The following is a 16,378-nucleotide window of genomic DNA, read 5'->3' as shown; positions in this document are numbered from 1 at the left end:
GGGGGGGGATGTTGTTTTGTTTGGGTTTGGTTTTTAAACCGAGCTAATTTGTGATCTCAGCTCCAGTGCAGTCCTACAGCCAACCTGTGCCAGCACAACTGAGGATATATTAAACTGAAGGTGAGAAGATGAAATTAACAACTGGTACAAAGGAAAGCAGGAACTGACTTTGACAGAAAAAGAGATAAGTCATTTAATACGGGCTAGTCATAAAGAATGAGCGGGTTCGCTTAGGTTTAGCACAGTTGTACCACCAGCCCTTCTGCCAAAGCAAAGCCCGCTCTCAGGCCCGGCATGCGGCTGGGGCTGTTGCTGCATGCCAGGTGTGCACGGTGGGTGTGCGAGGGGGGCCGTGGCGGGGCTGGGGGCCCCGTGTGCGGTGTCCTGCCCTGCTGCGTCCCCAAGCAGCCCCGGGGGGGTCGGGGCCCTCCATGCTCCTATGCCCCCTTCGCCCTGGGGGCGGCCTGCCCGAAGCAGTGCCCAGGCTTTGCCGTGGGGTGGGGGCCGCCTTTCTCCCCCTCCGTCTCCCGACCCAGGCCTCACAGGTGGGCCGAGGCCGCGGGGCCTCTCCCAGCGCTGAGGGGCGCCTCGCCCTGAGGTGGCTCTGGGGGGGGGCGGCCTGGGCACCCGCGCTCGTCCCTTCTGCCCGACAAAATGGCGCCCCCAGCCCTGCCGCCGCTCGGGGGGCGGCCCCGCGGAGCTCTCCATGGTGGCCGCCGGCCCTCGCCCGCTGAGGGGGCCGCTGGGGGCCGGGCCGCCCGCCGCACCGCCCCCCGCCCCGCCGGCTCGGCCCGGGCCCGGCCCGGGGGCGGGGGCGCTGCCGGCTCCCGGCCGCGGGGGAGAGCGGAGTTTCGCCACGCTCCCTAACGGCCGCGCCGCGCGATCGCGGCGGAGCCAGGAGTTTCGCCACGCTCCCGTAGTCCCCTCGTGGGGTGGCGGCGCGGTGCATGCCGGGCCCGAGGCGGACTGTCCCTTCGCTACGCGAGGAGCTGGGAGCCGCGCCTGCCGCCATGTTCCGCTGGGCCGCCGCCGCCCGCGGCCTCTAGCCGCCCCCGCCCCGCCTCGCCGCCGGCCGCCTCACGCTCCCCTCTCCCCGCCAGCCCGCCGGCGGAGGGGGCGGACGAAGGCGCCGCCGCGCCCAGCAGCCGCCGCCGGAGCCCGGCAGCCGCCCAGCGATGTCCGCCAAGGAGGGGAGCAAGGTGCTGCTGCTGCCGCCTCACGCCACCAGCGAACGCGCCGTCAAGGGTGAGCGTCCCCCTGACCCGCCGGGCTGCGGGTCGAACATGGCTGCCCGTCGGGGCGGAGGCCGCCCGCGGCTCGTGGAGGCGGCCCACGCGTGGGGAGCGGCGCCCTGCGGGTGCCTGCCCGGTGGCGGGCTGCCCACAGGTGGGGATGGGAGCGGCGTGTCCGTGGGAGGGCTGCATGGAGGCGTGGGGTGCCCGCGCCGGCGTGGGTGGGCTTTGCTGGGAGGCCGAGCGGGCCCGGGAAGGCGGCGCGGCTGAGGAGGGGCTGCCCGCGGCCGGCCCCCGTCGTGGGCTTCCGCGGGGATGAGGGTCTGCCCCTGGCCATCCCCCGTGGGGCTGAGGCTTTGTCCGCCGCCGGCCCCGGGGGGCTGCGGGTCTGACCGCGGCCGCCCCCCCGTGGGACTGAGGATCCGCCCGCCGTGGGGCTCCCCGCCCCCCCGAGGGACTGAGGGGTCGCTCGCCATGGGGCTCCGTGGGGCTGAGAAGCTTCCCCCCATGGGGCCGAGGGGCTGCCCCCCCCCCCGCCCCGTGGGACTGAGGGGCTGCCCGCCGTGGGGCTCCGTGGGGCCGAGGGGCTGGCTGCCCGCCCCGCCGCGGGTGGCAGCAGTGCCCGGGCGGTGCCGGCCGGGGGCCACCGCCTTCCCCGCCTGGGGTCCGTCCCCTCCGCGCCTCGTCCTCTGCGGGGGTTTTCCTCCCTTGCGCAGAGGAGATCCCTGGAACTGCAGGGGCCGAGGCAGCGGGAGGTGCTGCCGCCCTCTCTGCCGGCTGCTGGCCTCGGGTTCCCAGCTCTGACCGGGAAGATTCACCTTGATCTATTTCTCCGTGGCCTCTCGTGGTAGCACAATCTCATGGGAAGCCGTGAAAAGTCGAACGTTATACTTCTCAGAAGGAAAACGTTTTCAAGTAGATATATCTGTGAAAAACTAAGGTGGTCTAGCAACCAAAATATAAAATTAAGGTACTTGCTCTGAAGCACATCAAGCATATCATTCTAGCATTTGAGGGGAGAATAATCTATCACAACTAAAGTGTCCTAAAATATGTTCATTAAACTGGTGTTTCAGAGGGTAGCATAGGTAGCACTCCAAAAAATTATTAGGTTTTGTTTACTTAGATTGTAGATTATTTTATCTTGCTCTCAAAGCTTTTGAGCTGTAGTTGGCAATAGCAGTGTGGACATTTGCGATAGCAGACCTGGGCTATTGGAATTCATGGCTGTACGCGAATTATGTCTGCTCTTAAGGTTGATCTTCCGAGGAACACTGGGTCTGGCTGAATTCAAAGGGGTGGAGATCCGTTCATTTGGTTTTTTTATATAACAGAGGGTCTTGAGAAATGAAAAGGATGCCTTTGTCTTCAGCAGGTCCTAATTAAAGCCTTGGAATCCCATAGTTTGTTTTGGAAATCGGCATGTTTTCCAGTAAGCTGGAAAGCTTTGTTCCCAGTGAGTTGTTACTCATTTTGGATTGCTTAACCTGTTGAGTTGTTAGAGCAAATGGCAAGAGTAAAAGTAGAAAATGTTAAAACAAGTCTACTGGAAACTTGTACTCGGTAGTGCTACTTTAGTGTTTAGACTCGCTGAATTTTTTGAACTGTTACAGCAGTTTTTTGTAAGAAATTAAGTTCTTCACACAATGCAAGAGAACTAATGGTAAGTGATTAGGTACTTCAGAGTACGCTGGAAAACCTGCTGTTTCCTGTCACTTAATAACTCAGCTTGTTAAATGTGACTTAGGCATCTGGTTGTTTAAAATCATAGTTAAGGCTTGCTTAATTCTAACGGGATTACAGTGCGGGGTTACAGTATTCCTTTGAACCTGGGTGCCTAGGATACAGAACTATTGTATAGGTAGTCAGGCTTTGATGGCCGTATCTGACACAGTTACAACCTGCAAAATGTTCCTATAGCAGCGTTTTTCTATTCCTTCTGTTGGCCTCTCTTGTCCATACCTATCATGCTGAATCACTGGCATCTGGAGAAAGCCTGGACAGCTGTGCCAAGCTGTCTGTGTTCTCGATATGAAGGACGGGGTGGTTTAGTTCCCCCCTCCCCCTTTAGGTGCAGTGCAGTTGGAAATATTTTTTTAGATGGCGACCCCAGAGGTGTAAGATTGCAGTTTTGTCATAGCTAAGTGGGAGTATCTATGTGACATAAATACGTTTGTTGAAACTGTGTGAAAATGTGACAACTTTGTCACATTCCTGTTCACAAACAGATGTGATGCCTCTTGCATACCAAGAAATGCTCACCATGTTATTTACTTACCCTATGATGAACAGATTGCAGATAGTGGCCATACTCTCTTACGGTTGGCCCTCTGCTTTTGTTAAGAGGACATTGCATGCCAGGGGCCCCAGAAGCCTTAATTTTTTGTACTGGAAATGTATGGACTTGGCATGCTGGTGGAACTGTTAAGACAACAGTAGAAATGATTGCATAATGTTTTATACTTTTAACTTCCGTAATGCTGATGAATCACTGTAGAAACTGCCTCTTCCCCACCCCCCCCCCCCACCCCACCCCCAGTATCCACTTAATAATTGGTTATTATTAGTGAAGTTATTTACTGGAATAATGTTTGGGGTTTCTTTTTAAGGCAATAATTTTTCGTGTTTATTTTGTTTAGTGTGATCTGCTATGGAGGGAAAAAAGTGTAAAAGTCTTCTGAAAATGTTACTTTTTGTGTGCTGGTTCTGTTACTGAGAAGAAACATCCTTGGGCACCCAGGCTTTGTGTCTCTCCTTGTCGAGCATTTCATTTATAATATCTCATGTTCTTGAAGAAAAAAACACAGAGAAAAATGTAGTGATGTTATCTGGTGTATCCGTGTATTGGTCTATATTTCAGCTTTCATGCTTTCCACGTACCAGGTCCTTTTGGGATGAAATGTTAATTCAGGACTTAATGCTTGCTGGTATTTGAATTGTGTCATCTCATGCTTTTATTTTAGCTTTATTTTCTTCCTCTGTATTACTGGAAGAGGGGAAAAAATAACAGAAACCATTAAATTTTAGAGGCCGTGAGAAATTGAATCCTTTACCACTAATAATATATGTTGGCAGAAATCAGCAAGAGATCCTCACCCAAGAAAAAAATTATGATATCATTGGATCGCCAGTAACTAATATTTTCGTATAAGGTAGGGTAATAATTAGGATGTATCCCCCCTTATGTTTTGACCTGTATATTTAGCAATTAGTGGGAAGTACATATATCTAGAAAAGTATCTGAAAGGTTATCAGGCAGGTGTAATGTTCCTATTAGACATATATATAATAAATGTAATAATGGCTTTAAATATGCAGTCTATACAGTCTAGCTGTGTTAGTCTGGCGTGCCTTCCCAAGTATGAATTGTACCATCAAAGTTCTTGGGTTGCTTTTAAAATGTGTAAAAAGCTCAAATTTTCTTTCCATGGCTTAGTTAAATTGCCTAAGTAATTTGTACCTATAGAGTTTCCTATGAATTAACGGTTAGTATGGAATTGAAATATCTAAAGTCATTTTTTGGCTTTTGGTTCCCAAAAGGTGTCTTGTGATGAGGCTTTTGTTACTGCTTTTTTTTTTTAAATAGAGATGAGAAAATGTACCTGTCGTCTTGATTCGCTGTTTTCTAAAGCACCTTCTTCATCCTTGAAGAATGATACTTAGGATTTTACTGTCTTATGAAACATAGCGTTTTCCTCTATTATGTTCTTTCAAAATCACCAAGGGAGGGAAATATTTTTTTCTTTAAACTGCTGTTCATATTTAACTGCTGTATCTGGTTCTTTCGGGTTTGGGGTTGCCTGTTTTTCTTTAGATAATTGGCTGTGTTCAGTCAGTGTGTTTCTCACAGTGCATGCGACTTTCATACTTTTGTCAATGTGTTGTGTCTTTTCTACTGGAACAACTGTTTTGCTATTGTGTAGTGAAGTGTTTTTCACTTACGGGCAGAAAGAAGTTCTTGTAAGCTCAGACAGTTTGACAGAGTGGTCCTGGGCATGGCAGAGATGAGCTTTCATTAGCTTTCCTTTGAGGGCAGAGCACCAGGGCTTCTCTGACTCACCTGTGAGTAGCTACACTGCAAAGTTGTCCTTGGAAGTACTCTTTCCTCCCTGGCATTGTGCTTTGCCCACTACAGGTGTTACCAGGCATTGGGAAGTATTCACAGGACCTTGTCATGCTGAGCTAATGGATTTTTTGCTAAATTTGGAGATGATGTCTGTTCTTCTGGAAATGGGAGGCTTCAGTGTCCTTTGGTTTGGATAAAAGTCATGATGCAGTCTGATTGGCAAAGGTTATTTTGGATATTAAATGGTAGCTCATTGAAACAACTCCTCAGAGAATCCCAAAGAGAAGTAATTCATAGCCTTGAGCAGGGTCCTAAATTAAGACACTAATAGCTACTTTTTAACAATGATTTCCATGTAGGAGAAAAAGAAATCATTGCCGTATTTAAGTTTAAGTCTGGTGGGGGGAAAAAAAAAATACACAATAAAAAGGCCATGTAAAAGGGTAAATGCTTACAGGCAGTATGAAGACTGTTTTAAAAATATTGCAAGGCACTTAGAATGCCTTTGTGCTGCTGGTCAAAAATGATTCTAAAATGATCCAGAAAAGCAGCAGAGTAAAGAGAGTATTAAAAGGCTATACTTTAATCCAATTCATTTATATATTAAAAAAATCACAGTTTTGTTTGGGGAATGACAATGGAGTAGAAGTCAATTCTGACAAGTTAGTGGTTGACTGGCCTGAATGCTTTTTTTTTTTTTTTTTTAGAGGATGGTTAGATTGAACAAATCTTAAAATAACAACAAAACCTAAAAAACACCACCCAAAAATGGAAGCCTGCCTTAATTTCACTAGGGCCAGTTAGCAGTTGAGGCTTGGGAAGGTAAGGCCAGAGCAGAAAAATCTGGCAACTAATTACATGTGTGTTTATTGCGTGAAGAACTATGGACTCTTTTTCACACGAGTCAGTTCTTATTGCTGAATGGGACCAAAGAATTGTCTCATTGAAATGTAAGTGGTTTCAGAACATATCAACAAAACAGATGTTAAAAAAAAAATAATCCCAGGACCAGAAGTTATTTATCTGGTGGCTCTAAAATAATTCAATAGGGGTTTGGGGCGCAAAATTGTGGATTTATTTTCCATAGCCTGTGGCATAACTAATCTTCTGAGTCAGAGAGATGGAGCACAGCAGCATTTTTTTAAAAACTCTAGATTGAACTAGAGAACTGTAGATCAGTAAGTTTAATTTAAGCAGACTCATAGCACTTGTAAGAAACAGTAGACTATGTCTCTGGGGAAACACAGTATTAAAGAGGAGTTGGAACAGTTTTCATAGATGGAAATGAAGAGAAATTGTTAGAGTATCTTGGAGGAGCCAGTGAGCTGGCTGATCCAGGCAAAACTATTCATCAGGTTCCTTCATCGGAGCCTTTACAGTAAGCAGAAGAGGAAATACTCTCTTTTGGATCAAGAGTTAGGAATGAAAGGATGTTAACAGGTAATAAGCTTCCATGGTTGAGGAATGTTAACATCTGTCATCTGTGCTCTTTAAATGAATTGATAACTTATTTAGAAAAACAGAGTGAATGGCAAACAGTGGTACTTACTCAGGATAGTAAATTTCCAGAGATGTTTCAGAAAGCTTTTGTTAGACTGAGAGCCTGGGCAAAGAAGTTGTGGGAGACGCTGTTCTGATCAAGGCAGAGTAGATTCTACAAGGGAAGGAACAATTCTTGCTTAAACTTAGAGGGTGGCGAACACAGGAAGGAAATGTTAAGGTCTGTATGGATAATATTCTGAAAATGTTAGTGCAGTGGCAGTCAAACAGGCTGATAGGAATTTAGGGATTATTAGAAGATCAGTTTAGAAAAAAGAGAATCTACCATCATGACATTATATGCAGCTTGTGTTATATGTGCATCTTGAACAGCAGTACACAATTTTGGTCCCCTTCCTGATTTTCTTCAATGTAAAGATATGTTCAGAGGCACAGGGTGGCTTTCGTGCAGGGTGGAGCAACAAAGCTGAGAAATCTGTGACTAGGAAAAGAGGTAGCTGAATAGGGGATAGTTAGATACTGCTTACATCATGAGTGGTGTTTAATGGAGAAGTTGAATAGGAAACATCTGTAATTCTTGTCTCCCTGTGAAAAAGAAAAATGCAGTATTAAATGAGATTTTCTGGAAATTTATATAAATGAAAGGTGAAATACTTCATTGTGAAATTCATAGCTATAAGGTGCAGTGGGTGCAAAAAATGTGGAAGTGTCTATTCAGGATCTGGACAAAATAGTGAAAAATAGTTCTGTCAGTGATCATAAATGTGATGGTCTGGATGAAACACTAGAGGAAAGCCTTAAACCCACCTGTTTGGAAAAAAGAGTGTATGATGAGGGAAGGACCTATGATTCCATCATTGCTAGAAGCATGTTTAAGCACCAAATAATCTTTTGGCCTAACACACTATGGCCATTTTACTGAAAGAGGCATCTTTAAATACTTTTCAAACAAGTAAACATATTTTTCCTGAGAGATACTTCCAAAAGCAATAACCAAGTTAACTGAAGAATTACACAGACAGGATAAAAGATGAGTGCATTGTGGCATACTAGATATAGCAGTAGTTTCATTTGACATTTAAAATTCTATGAAACTTTTAAGACTGCAAGTACGTGGTAAGTAAGGATAAAATAAATAGTGCCTGCTCTTTTTGTAGGGTTTCTAAGTTTTCAGGATCATTTTTCCTTGCTTCTAGAATGCTTGTTAATATAGCAGGCAGCATGCATTCAAAGAAACTAGAGTGAAGGGGTAGTTTGTGGCATGTAGGAAAAATACGTAATTCACAAGAATTTGACTTTTCTGAATCTGCGCTTTCTTGTTCGGGATGAATAGAGTAACTCGTATCTTTTGACAGCTATTGATTGTAGCTTTTTGATTCAAGTAGACACTGCTCTGTGTTTGTGCTTGACTAATATTTTCAAGGTTGCTGGTCCATAGACCATCTGTGATGTCTTTATGCTTTTTCTTTTCAAGTCTGTTCTGCCAAATACTGAAGGGTAATTGGATGTATTCTGTCCTCATAGCAGTCACGGGTGCTACATCTCTTTCTTCTGTGTACATGTTGGCAGAGGTGTGAAAACTCCAGGGGCAGACTGAAAGATGTGCTAGGTGTTAGGCTTTGTGATTCTTCTGAGTGACAGTATGCAGACAGCAATGCATTTACAAAACCAAGAGCCCACAAAACATGACCAAATGACAGAAAAACCGCAGACAACTGTGCTATCATAATAAACCTGCTGACAAAATGAAGGATACTGGCCTATCATTTCACAGAACACCACGGTTGTATTGATATATGGTGTCACTTAGTGGAGACAAGCATTATATACTGTTTCATGTATACCTACCACCAAAGCAACAAATTCTTCACAAACACAATGCCTGTGTTGGTAACCTTAGGAATGGAAGCAGACTTTTATCTGTGAAATCCAAACCGTGGCATGAGATCTGGGATGTTGAGCATGCTTTTACAGCCAAAGCTGGGTCCATGGAACATGTCATGGGCTCCTGATTATAGAGGAAAAATGACTATTTTCTTTCACTGTCAGAGAAAAAGAATTATATACATTTTAAAGCGTTAAGAGCAGAAAATGCTTTGCTTGTGGAAGTACTGTACCTTGTATGGTTGATCCCTGATACTTTTTCTTACCATTAGCCTAGAGGCTTTGATCTCATCTTGTTTCATGAGCCTCTTCCAACAGCGTCTCTGATACAAGCCAGATTTAACCAAGATTATTAAAATGGGCATATGTATCAGCATGGGTTAAATTTGTAGTCTCTACATCTAAGATTTTATTAGCAGCTACTGTTGTACACAGTTACTAGGCAATGCAAGATCTGCTTTGGGTCTGGAAGTTGCGTGTTTGTGTTAGTTGCCATACTCCTCTCAGCAGGGATTATTGGGTAAAGTGCCGTGCTAAGGTAGTCTTTCTACGTCTGAACCACTTTACAGTGGACTCTGAATTTATCCATTCAGATTGGTGCTATCTTTTGGATCTCTGTAGTGTGCTTTATTGTAAGATATAAATGTGCCCAGAGGCTTGTAGAAAGCGTAGAACTAGGTTTAGAGGTTTTGCTTTTGATAATCTCTCTTCTAAGTAGTACTGCAGTATAAAGGAAAGGTGATTTCCACCCCCCACCCCCACTCTTTTTGTAAATGTAAATTACAAATAGTGATAAAAACTATCAAAACCTTTTTGTTAACAAATCCCAAAAGCTGCTGGCTTGTTTCTTCTTTTCCCCAGCATTACTGTTTAAATTTTTGAATCGATATAGTTAAAATTGTGTCAGCCATATATATTTCAAAAGTGAAATTGATTAATTTTGACTAGCAAGCAGCAGTTTGTTCCAGAAAAACTTGCATGTTGTTGTAAATGATTATGTGTTATCTTTGTTACTAATATCTATTCTTTTACTAATAAGATACAGACTGTTATTTTGTACTGCAGTGTGTATTGCTTTAGAGATTCATCTCTAAATGTTTTTCTATTGCTTAGCTTTGCTGGGAATGGAGGAAGGGAATCCTTTAATGACCAACACCATGTTATTTCCTTAGGGTAATTCCTCTTAATTACCATTCTGTTACAGTCCCGAGAGCGCAGGTTATGCACAACGACTTTGAAACATGGATTATATTTCTGTCTTGAAACACATCATGCCGCAATTCTTTTTCCTTAGGCTGTAACATTCTATTACTACTTCATCAGAGGTTTAATTAAACCCATTAGTTTGCAGAAATTGTCTACATGCCTCAAAAATTATCATCCTTAACCTATTAAAAGATGTTATTTGTAATATTTTTTAAAGGTATGAGCTCTAATACAGTGTTAACTATGGTTGAGACAAAAATCAAAGTGTAAAATAGAAACAAACAGGTTTTATAGCAAGTGTTAGTGTTTTATTCAGCTGGGTGATGCAGATAAAATCTTTAGCTGTGTTTTATTGTGCCCTCTCTGAAGTTTATTCTCAAAAAACCCCAAACCTTCTTGAGCAATAAGAAAATACATGTATTGTGTGAAAAGGATTTTGTTAAACTCTGAGGAACTAGTTTTACAACTTCAGTTTTTCATGAGGCAAATATAAATTTACAGATGCCTAACTGCTTCTGATACTAAGCTTGTGATTTTTGGACACTACGAATAACCCCTGGACAGACAGAGTTTAATTTGAATCTTCGTAAGTATATTAATTCAAATAATTTGAGACAGTTCTTTCCAGGCACCGGACAGAAACATCTGTTTTTATAGCCTCCCAGAAGATGTAACTTGATAGACAAAGCTGTCGTTTGTTAATATAGAATTAATTTTTGTGCAGATCCAATCTGCACTATATTACATGGGCATAAGAACTTTATTAAGAGAAGAAAATTTAGTCTGCCATGTGCTTAGAACCCCTGAAATACTTCTGAACTGTCATAAGGAAGAGGTCGATGCCATCCGTCTGAGTGCTGCAGCCGCTGGTAGTCCTCAGAAGTCAGTAATGACTTGCACATGGGAGAATGAAGGACGGCTGCCGGTCATGTCAAAAGACTGTTCTCTACCGCACCCTGCATCTACCCAGAAAACCTCCAGAAACAAAAAAGGGTCATTTTCCTCTTAGATAGATAATTATCTGGGAATAAAACTAGAACTAATGAAGCACAGCAAAACTGTGTCTTGGAGGTGATTGATTTTGGTTCTGTGAAGGTATGATCTCTAAAGCTTTTGCAGCGATCAAAGCAGGGGAGATGTATTCATGAATTGTCTGGTCTCAGAAACGGATGAGCTCAACTCTGCATTGCTGAAGGTGGTTGTGGGCCCACAAATAACGTGTTAAAAGAAGTGGAGGAAGTAATGGCCTAAAACTAATTTATGTAGACATTAATATAAATTAAAAAAAAATAAAGCAAAAATGAAACTTGAATCATTACTAGAGGAGACTGGAAGGAAAGGTGTGCCATTTCTTTTATGTAAATAAAATACTTCATGTCCAAAAATGAAGTGCCAGTTTTGTTCTACACTGTGTAATGCAAAGGCACATTTTTCAGCTGCTTCCTACTTAGAAACTTTTATAAGAGGAGGAATAGGCAGTTCTCCAGTTTCAATTAATGTATGTATGTGATTTATGCATCGGTTATTTTATTAGTAGATTTTTTATTATTGCATAAAACAGAAGGGTCGCAATGTGTTGCTAGTAATTCAGAAGTCAATTTAAATGAAGTCCGTGAATGTTTTAGTATTTAAGCATTGATTTTTGGAATGTAAAGTTTAACTTTGAGGAGTAAGAAAATAAAGTATGAAAATCCATTTACAAGTGTATTCACACTAGTAGTTGTTCTTAATCTTTGAATAGGTGTGTTTCTCCAGGTTTTCTTTTTAGACATATTTGAAATAATATTTAAATGGAAAGAAATTGAATGGGTTTGCTCCTTTTTTATTTCATTCATTCAATAGTAGAATGCTTTTGCAGGGGAGGGGGGTGGGGAGTCAGTTTAGTTTTATTTCCTGTAATCCTGCCGGCGTGCAGTGATACCCTGATGCACTGCTTAGTGGCAGTTTGGATGTATCCTCCTCTCCCATGTCCCACATCTGCATTTCATTTGTGCAGTAACCGAATTGCCGATGTTTGAATTCATTCAAGCAGCCGGCTGCTGCTGAGCCTGCTTTGGTCCCCAGCCTCAGACCTCTCATCTGCTCCCCTCTTTGGAGAGATGGGTTGCGTATGGCAGCTCTTGAACCATAAGCCAGGATCCAAGGACTTCTGATACTTCCAGTAATTTCTGAAGTTGTGTGTGGTATATGGAGACCCTCTACCTCTTCAGTCTTTTGAGAGGCAGCACAAGAGGAAACTAAGGAAGACAAGCTCAAAGAAGGAATTTCAACCTACAATGGCAGTGTTGTAGGCTCCCAAAATTACAGGGTTTTCTGATAGCATGAACTTGTTCTGCTGCTTACTCAGTGGCTGTACAGAACATGAAGCTGGCAGAGTCTGTCCTGCCCCTTTCTGCCGTTCAGGGACTGAGAGTGCACCAGTGCTGCTTTCCTGTCACCTCCTCCGGTAATGCTGTCGCAGACCTCTGTTGGAGCCCCCCTTAGTCTTCATGGTTTTAGGCTGAAGAATCCTAGTCTACTTAGTTACTCCTGTAGCAGAAATCATTCTAACATTTTGAATTCCATTATTGTGCCTTGAATCCTGGCATAATTGCATCTTTTTGTTTTCTGCTTGTTAACAATTCTTAACGTTCAGTTTTCTGGGTTTCTTTGACTTGTATTTTCCTAAAACTATAGTAAAGACCTTCTGAATAATAATAATTTTATAATCTGTGATTTTTCTATGTAAAGTTAGGACTTATTTCCTTCATTAATTTGCATCTATTAATATTTAATGTGTCATATTTTGCTGAGCCACTGAGGAGCATGGACAAGTTCTGTAGCTCATCATAGCCTGCCCTATTCTTCATTGTCTGCAATACTGTCAACCGAAGGCTGCATCACTCCATGAGTTACCTTCTTTTCAGTGTAATTTATGGCTTTATTAAAAAGCACAGATTCTAGTGGGGCTCCTCTGGTGACCACCTTCCTTTCCAGGTGCTGGCTATTACGTCCTTTTATTTCTAGTCCTTTAAACAGTATTGTATCCTCTTCTTGCTAGCTTTGGATTTGTTTTAGTGGTTTTTTTGTTTGGTGAAGGGTTTTTTTAGGCTTTGATGATGGGTTTATTTTAAAATGCCTTTTGTAAGTCTGAGTGGATATTAATTGGATCTTCTGCATCCCCAATACTTGTTGAGTCTACAGAGAATGGCAGTATGTTGGAGAGAATGGATGTCATGTCCCTTTGCAAAGGCAATTTTGACTCCTCAAATTCTATTGTGCCTTTTGTAGTTTCTATGTGCACATTATAGATGTTATTTTTTTTAAATGCATACACATATAGCACTGTTCCATCTAGATTTTAATGACGTCTTCAAGTTGGTTGACTGAAAGACAAATCTGCAGCTTTAGATAGCAACTGTTCCATGATAGATCCGATCCTAGATGGAGTATATTTTTAAAATAGTGTTGTTGCAACTGCTGTTTCTTCTTTTTAAATTTTAGCTGTCCCTTTTCCACCAACGCATCGCTTGACATCTGAAGAGGTGTTCGACACAGATGGAAGACCAAGAGTTGACATTTTGAAGAACCATTTGATAAAAGAAGGTCGAGTAGATGAAGAAATTGCACTTAGAATCATCAATGAGGGTGCTGCAATATTACGGAGGGAAAAAACTATGATAGAAGTTGAAGCTCCAATTACAGGTAATATTTCCAGATAATATCACTCATAATTAAATTTTAAGAAAGCCAGATTTTTTCAGTGGTAGAGTTTGTCTTATAAATTGCTAAAATAAAATTTGTTATAGTCTTACTGAATTATCCCTCACAACTGCATTTGCTTGATGGTACTCAAATGGTCTGAAAAAACAGGCTGCACGTTATTTTGCAAAATGAAGGCACTAAACCTATTGGAAAAAGATAGTATGATTGGTATTAAAATGACAAAATAGAAAGTAATTAAATACTGATGAAATACGGATTTCTGATTCCTGCAATGTTGTAAGTGGGAATAAAGACATCTACCTGCCAGAGAACAATGAACTCAGAATTTTCCTGAAATCTATCTATGTGAAGAGAAGCTAATTGCTGTGGTTTGAAGCAAGTACTGTGAGCTGGAATTCTGAGTGAAAAACACACCTTCGTAGTTCCTCTGTAGGTGAGACTGACGATTGCATGTAAAACCATGTTCTTGTGAGGGTAGTAGTACTGGAAGGCGTTGCGAGGTTATTTTACCATCCAGATCCACTGTGATACAAAACCAACACTTAGGGGGGTTTTTTGAGTATTTTAATGGTTTAACTAGTTCTGTTTCTGTTTGACCTGGTGAAAGGTGGAAGTGGTGTCCTTTAGTACATTTATTTATAATCAATCCAGACTCAGAAAATAGTTCACATTGCGTATATGTTATATAGGATAATGAAAATAAATTTGATTTTTGTGTTCAAATCAGATTTTCTTTCATTTGAATGTGTTTTGTTCTAAATGAACCTATTTAAAAATAGTGTCTGAAAAGCTTCTTTTAGGGAATGAGCTTGCTCTAATTTGATAGTATGGGGTAGACAAAAGCATTTAAACAGTACATCATTATTACTGACTTTTTTTAAAAAAATGAATGATTGAAGTGGTGGAAACCACTAAGTCTGAACTCTGAGTCTTTTGTAGCTCCAGATAAAGCTCAAAACTGCAGTGTTGTCCTTGTCCATATGCTTAGAATTTTTATACTTCTGTTTATTCAGGTAGTTACCCAGAGCTACTTGTATATTGGCAGCTGAAAAAGAAGGAATGTTCTTGCAGTGTTTGAGTAGGAATCTTAAGAAAAGTGACATGAAAGAGGACACATTCTGTTTAGTCTAGCATTTTGTAGGTTGCGATGACAAATGGTCTGCTCCAAGTAATAGCAACCTTTAGAGTGTGGTGTGCCATATCCATTATTTCCTTCCAAAATTAGACAAATATTTTTCCCCAAAAAAATTCACTGATAAACTCTGAGAAGTCGAAAGATGCTGTTAGTCAGTTGGTGAGTGACATTTTGCATCAATGGAAGACATAGTCTCTCAAATTCCTGTTAATTGTTATCAGCAATACCTCAATGCAGAAGCAAGAAGGCAGCTCCTGACTTCCATTGAGCTGGGAACTCATGTGGGAATGAGAAGTTAGGAGCAGTTGTCTCTTCCATAAATTTTTAAATTTTTTTTTTTTTTTTTTTTTAAATTGTGAGATGACCTGGCTTTGCTGTATGCTCTTCAAAGTCTTCCCATCTGCTATCTTTGGCACTTCTGCCTTAGGTTGCTGACCACTGGTCTTATCCTGTCTCATATTCTAAAAACACAAGAAAAATCCACTGTTGAAATAGTGAACATGGTTGTTTGAAGGAGAAAAGTAACTGAGCAAAGAGAAGATATGATGAGATTGAAAGGTATGTTAGTCTGACTCAGAAACAAAAGCATACTCCCTGCTTTTTCTCAATCCTACATGGACACAGGAAATTGTTGCAAAGCAGCAGGTGTTTCCAAATGTGCATACCAAGGAGAATTTGCTAAGATACCAGAGGGGATGGGGAGGACAGTAAAGAGCCACTGACAGCTTTTAAGACCTCAGTGCTCAGTGCATTAACTGTGTGGGAAAAACATTCCACAATCTGCTAGACTCAAGTAGGGCTATCATCAGCGTTGTCAGAGGTAGTGAGGACAGCATCTTAATGAAACGCGAAGGGGGAGGCTTCACAAATTTCTGTTATTCCTGCTTTATACCTGCCTTTCCACTTAATTAGAAGTACTTTGTGGCTGTTTACTTAACTATAACTTAGTAACTTTTCTGTTAGATTTTTTTTCAATTAATTTGAACAAAATTTTTGCTTGCAGTGTGTGGTGATATTCATGGCCAGTTCTTTGATCTAATGAAGCTGTTTGAAGTGGGAGGATCACCTGCTAACACAAGATACCTCTTCCTCGGTGACTATGTAGACAGAGGTTATTTTAGTATAGAGGTAACTGAACATATTAATCTGTTTTGTCCTAAATTTTTCTATAAGCACACTTTCACTGAGGTTTTCAAATGAAATTTTAGGTCTGATTTAACATGTGAATGTATTCTCCCTTGCTGTGCTTTCTCCTATGACAACGGCCTGTTCACAGGAGGATAACTGACCAGCCGTTTGGACTGTCCTGTTGAAGTCACCAGACTTACTCATTTTTCCTCCTCTTCCTTTAGTTGTTTATTTTTTTTTAAAGTTGAATTCTATAGCATTATACGTAATCCTGCTTCTCTGGTAAATATGCAGGAAGGTGTGTTTGTATGTTTTTGGAGACCAGGTGAGTCATGACTGCAAGCTCTTTCAATTTGTTGTAGCTGTTAATCTGCATAGATTCATTTTACTTACGTATTCAAATATTTTAAAAAAATTGATAATATTTTTATTCACTAAAATTCTGAGGGCAATTGCAGATATTCCCTAAGGATGACCTGTGTTTCTGCCATTAATTTTTTAGGTATTTTGAATTAATTTTTT

The 16,378-nt window shown here is 42.0% G+C and overlaps 1 protein-coding gene across 9 annotated transcripts in view; it reads left to right on the top strand.

The window, feature by feature from the left end:
• Positions 1–912: 912 nt before the first annotated feature.
• The window catches only part of PPP3CB (protein phosphatase 3 catalytic subunit beta), a 47,836-nt gene continuing 32,370 nt past the window's right edge, over positions 913–16,378 (top strand). For 2 of the 9 annotated variants that reach the window (XM_055719574.1, XM_055719575.1), the window contains exons 1-3: positions 921–1,245; positions 13,372–13,572; positions 15,732–15,856. In XM_055719574.1, the coding sequence (XP_055575549.1) occupies positions 1,176–1,245; positions 13,372–13,572; positions 15,732–15,856 (396 nt within the window). In that variant the 5' untranslated portion in view covers positions 921–1,175. Of the gene's footprint in view, positions 1,246–13,371; positions 13,573–15,155; positions 15,287–15,731; positions 15,857–16,378 lie in introns of those variants that run through there. The other 7 variants (XM_055719572.1, XR_008733763.1, XM_055719573.1 and 4 more) reach the window with 7 other exon arrangements.

The sequence above is a fragment of the Falco cherrug genome, chromosome 9 (assembly GCF_023634085.1).
Source record: "Falco cherrug isolate bFalChe1 chromosome 9, bFalChe1.pri, whole genome shotgun sequence".
Classification (NCBI taxonomy): domain Eukaryota; kingdom Metazoa; phylum Chordata; class Aves; order Falconiformes; family Falconidae; genus Falco; species Falco cherrug.
The sequence above is the reverse complement of the archived record's forward strand: the minus strand, read 5'-3'. Positions and strand labels throughout refer to the sequence as shown.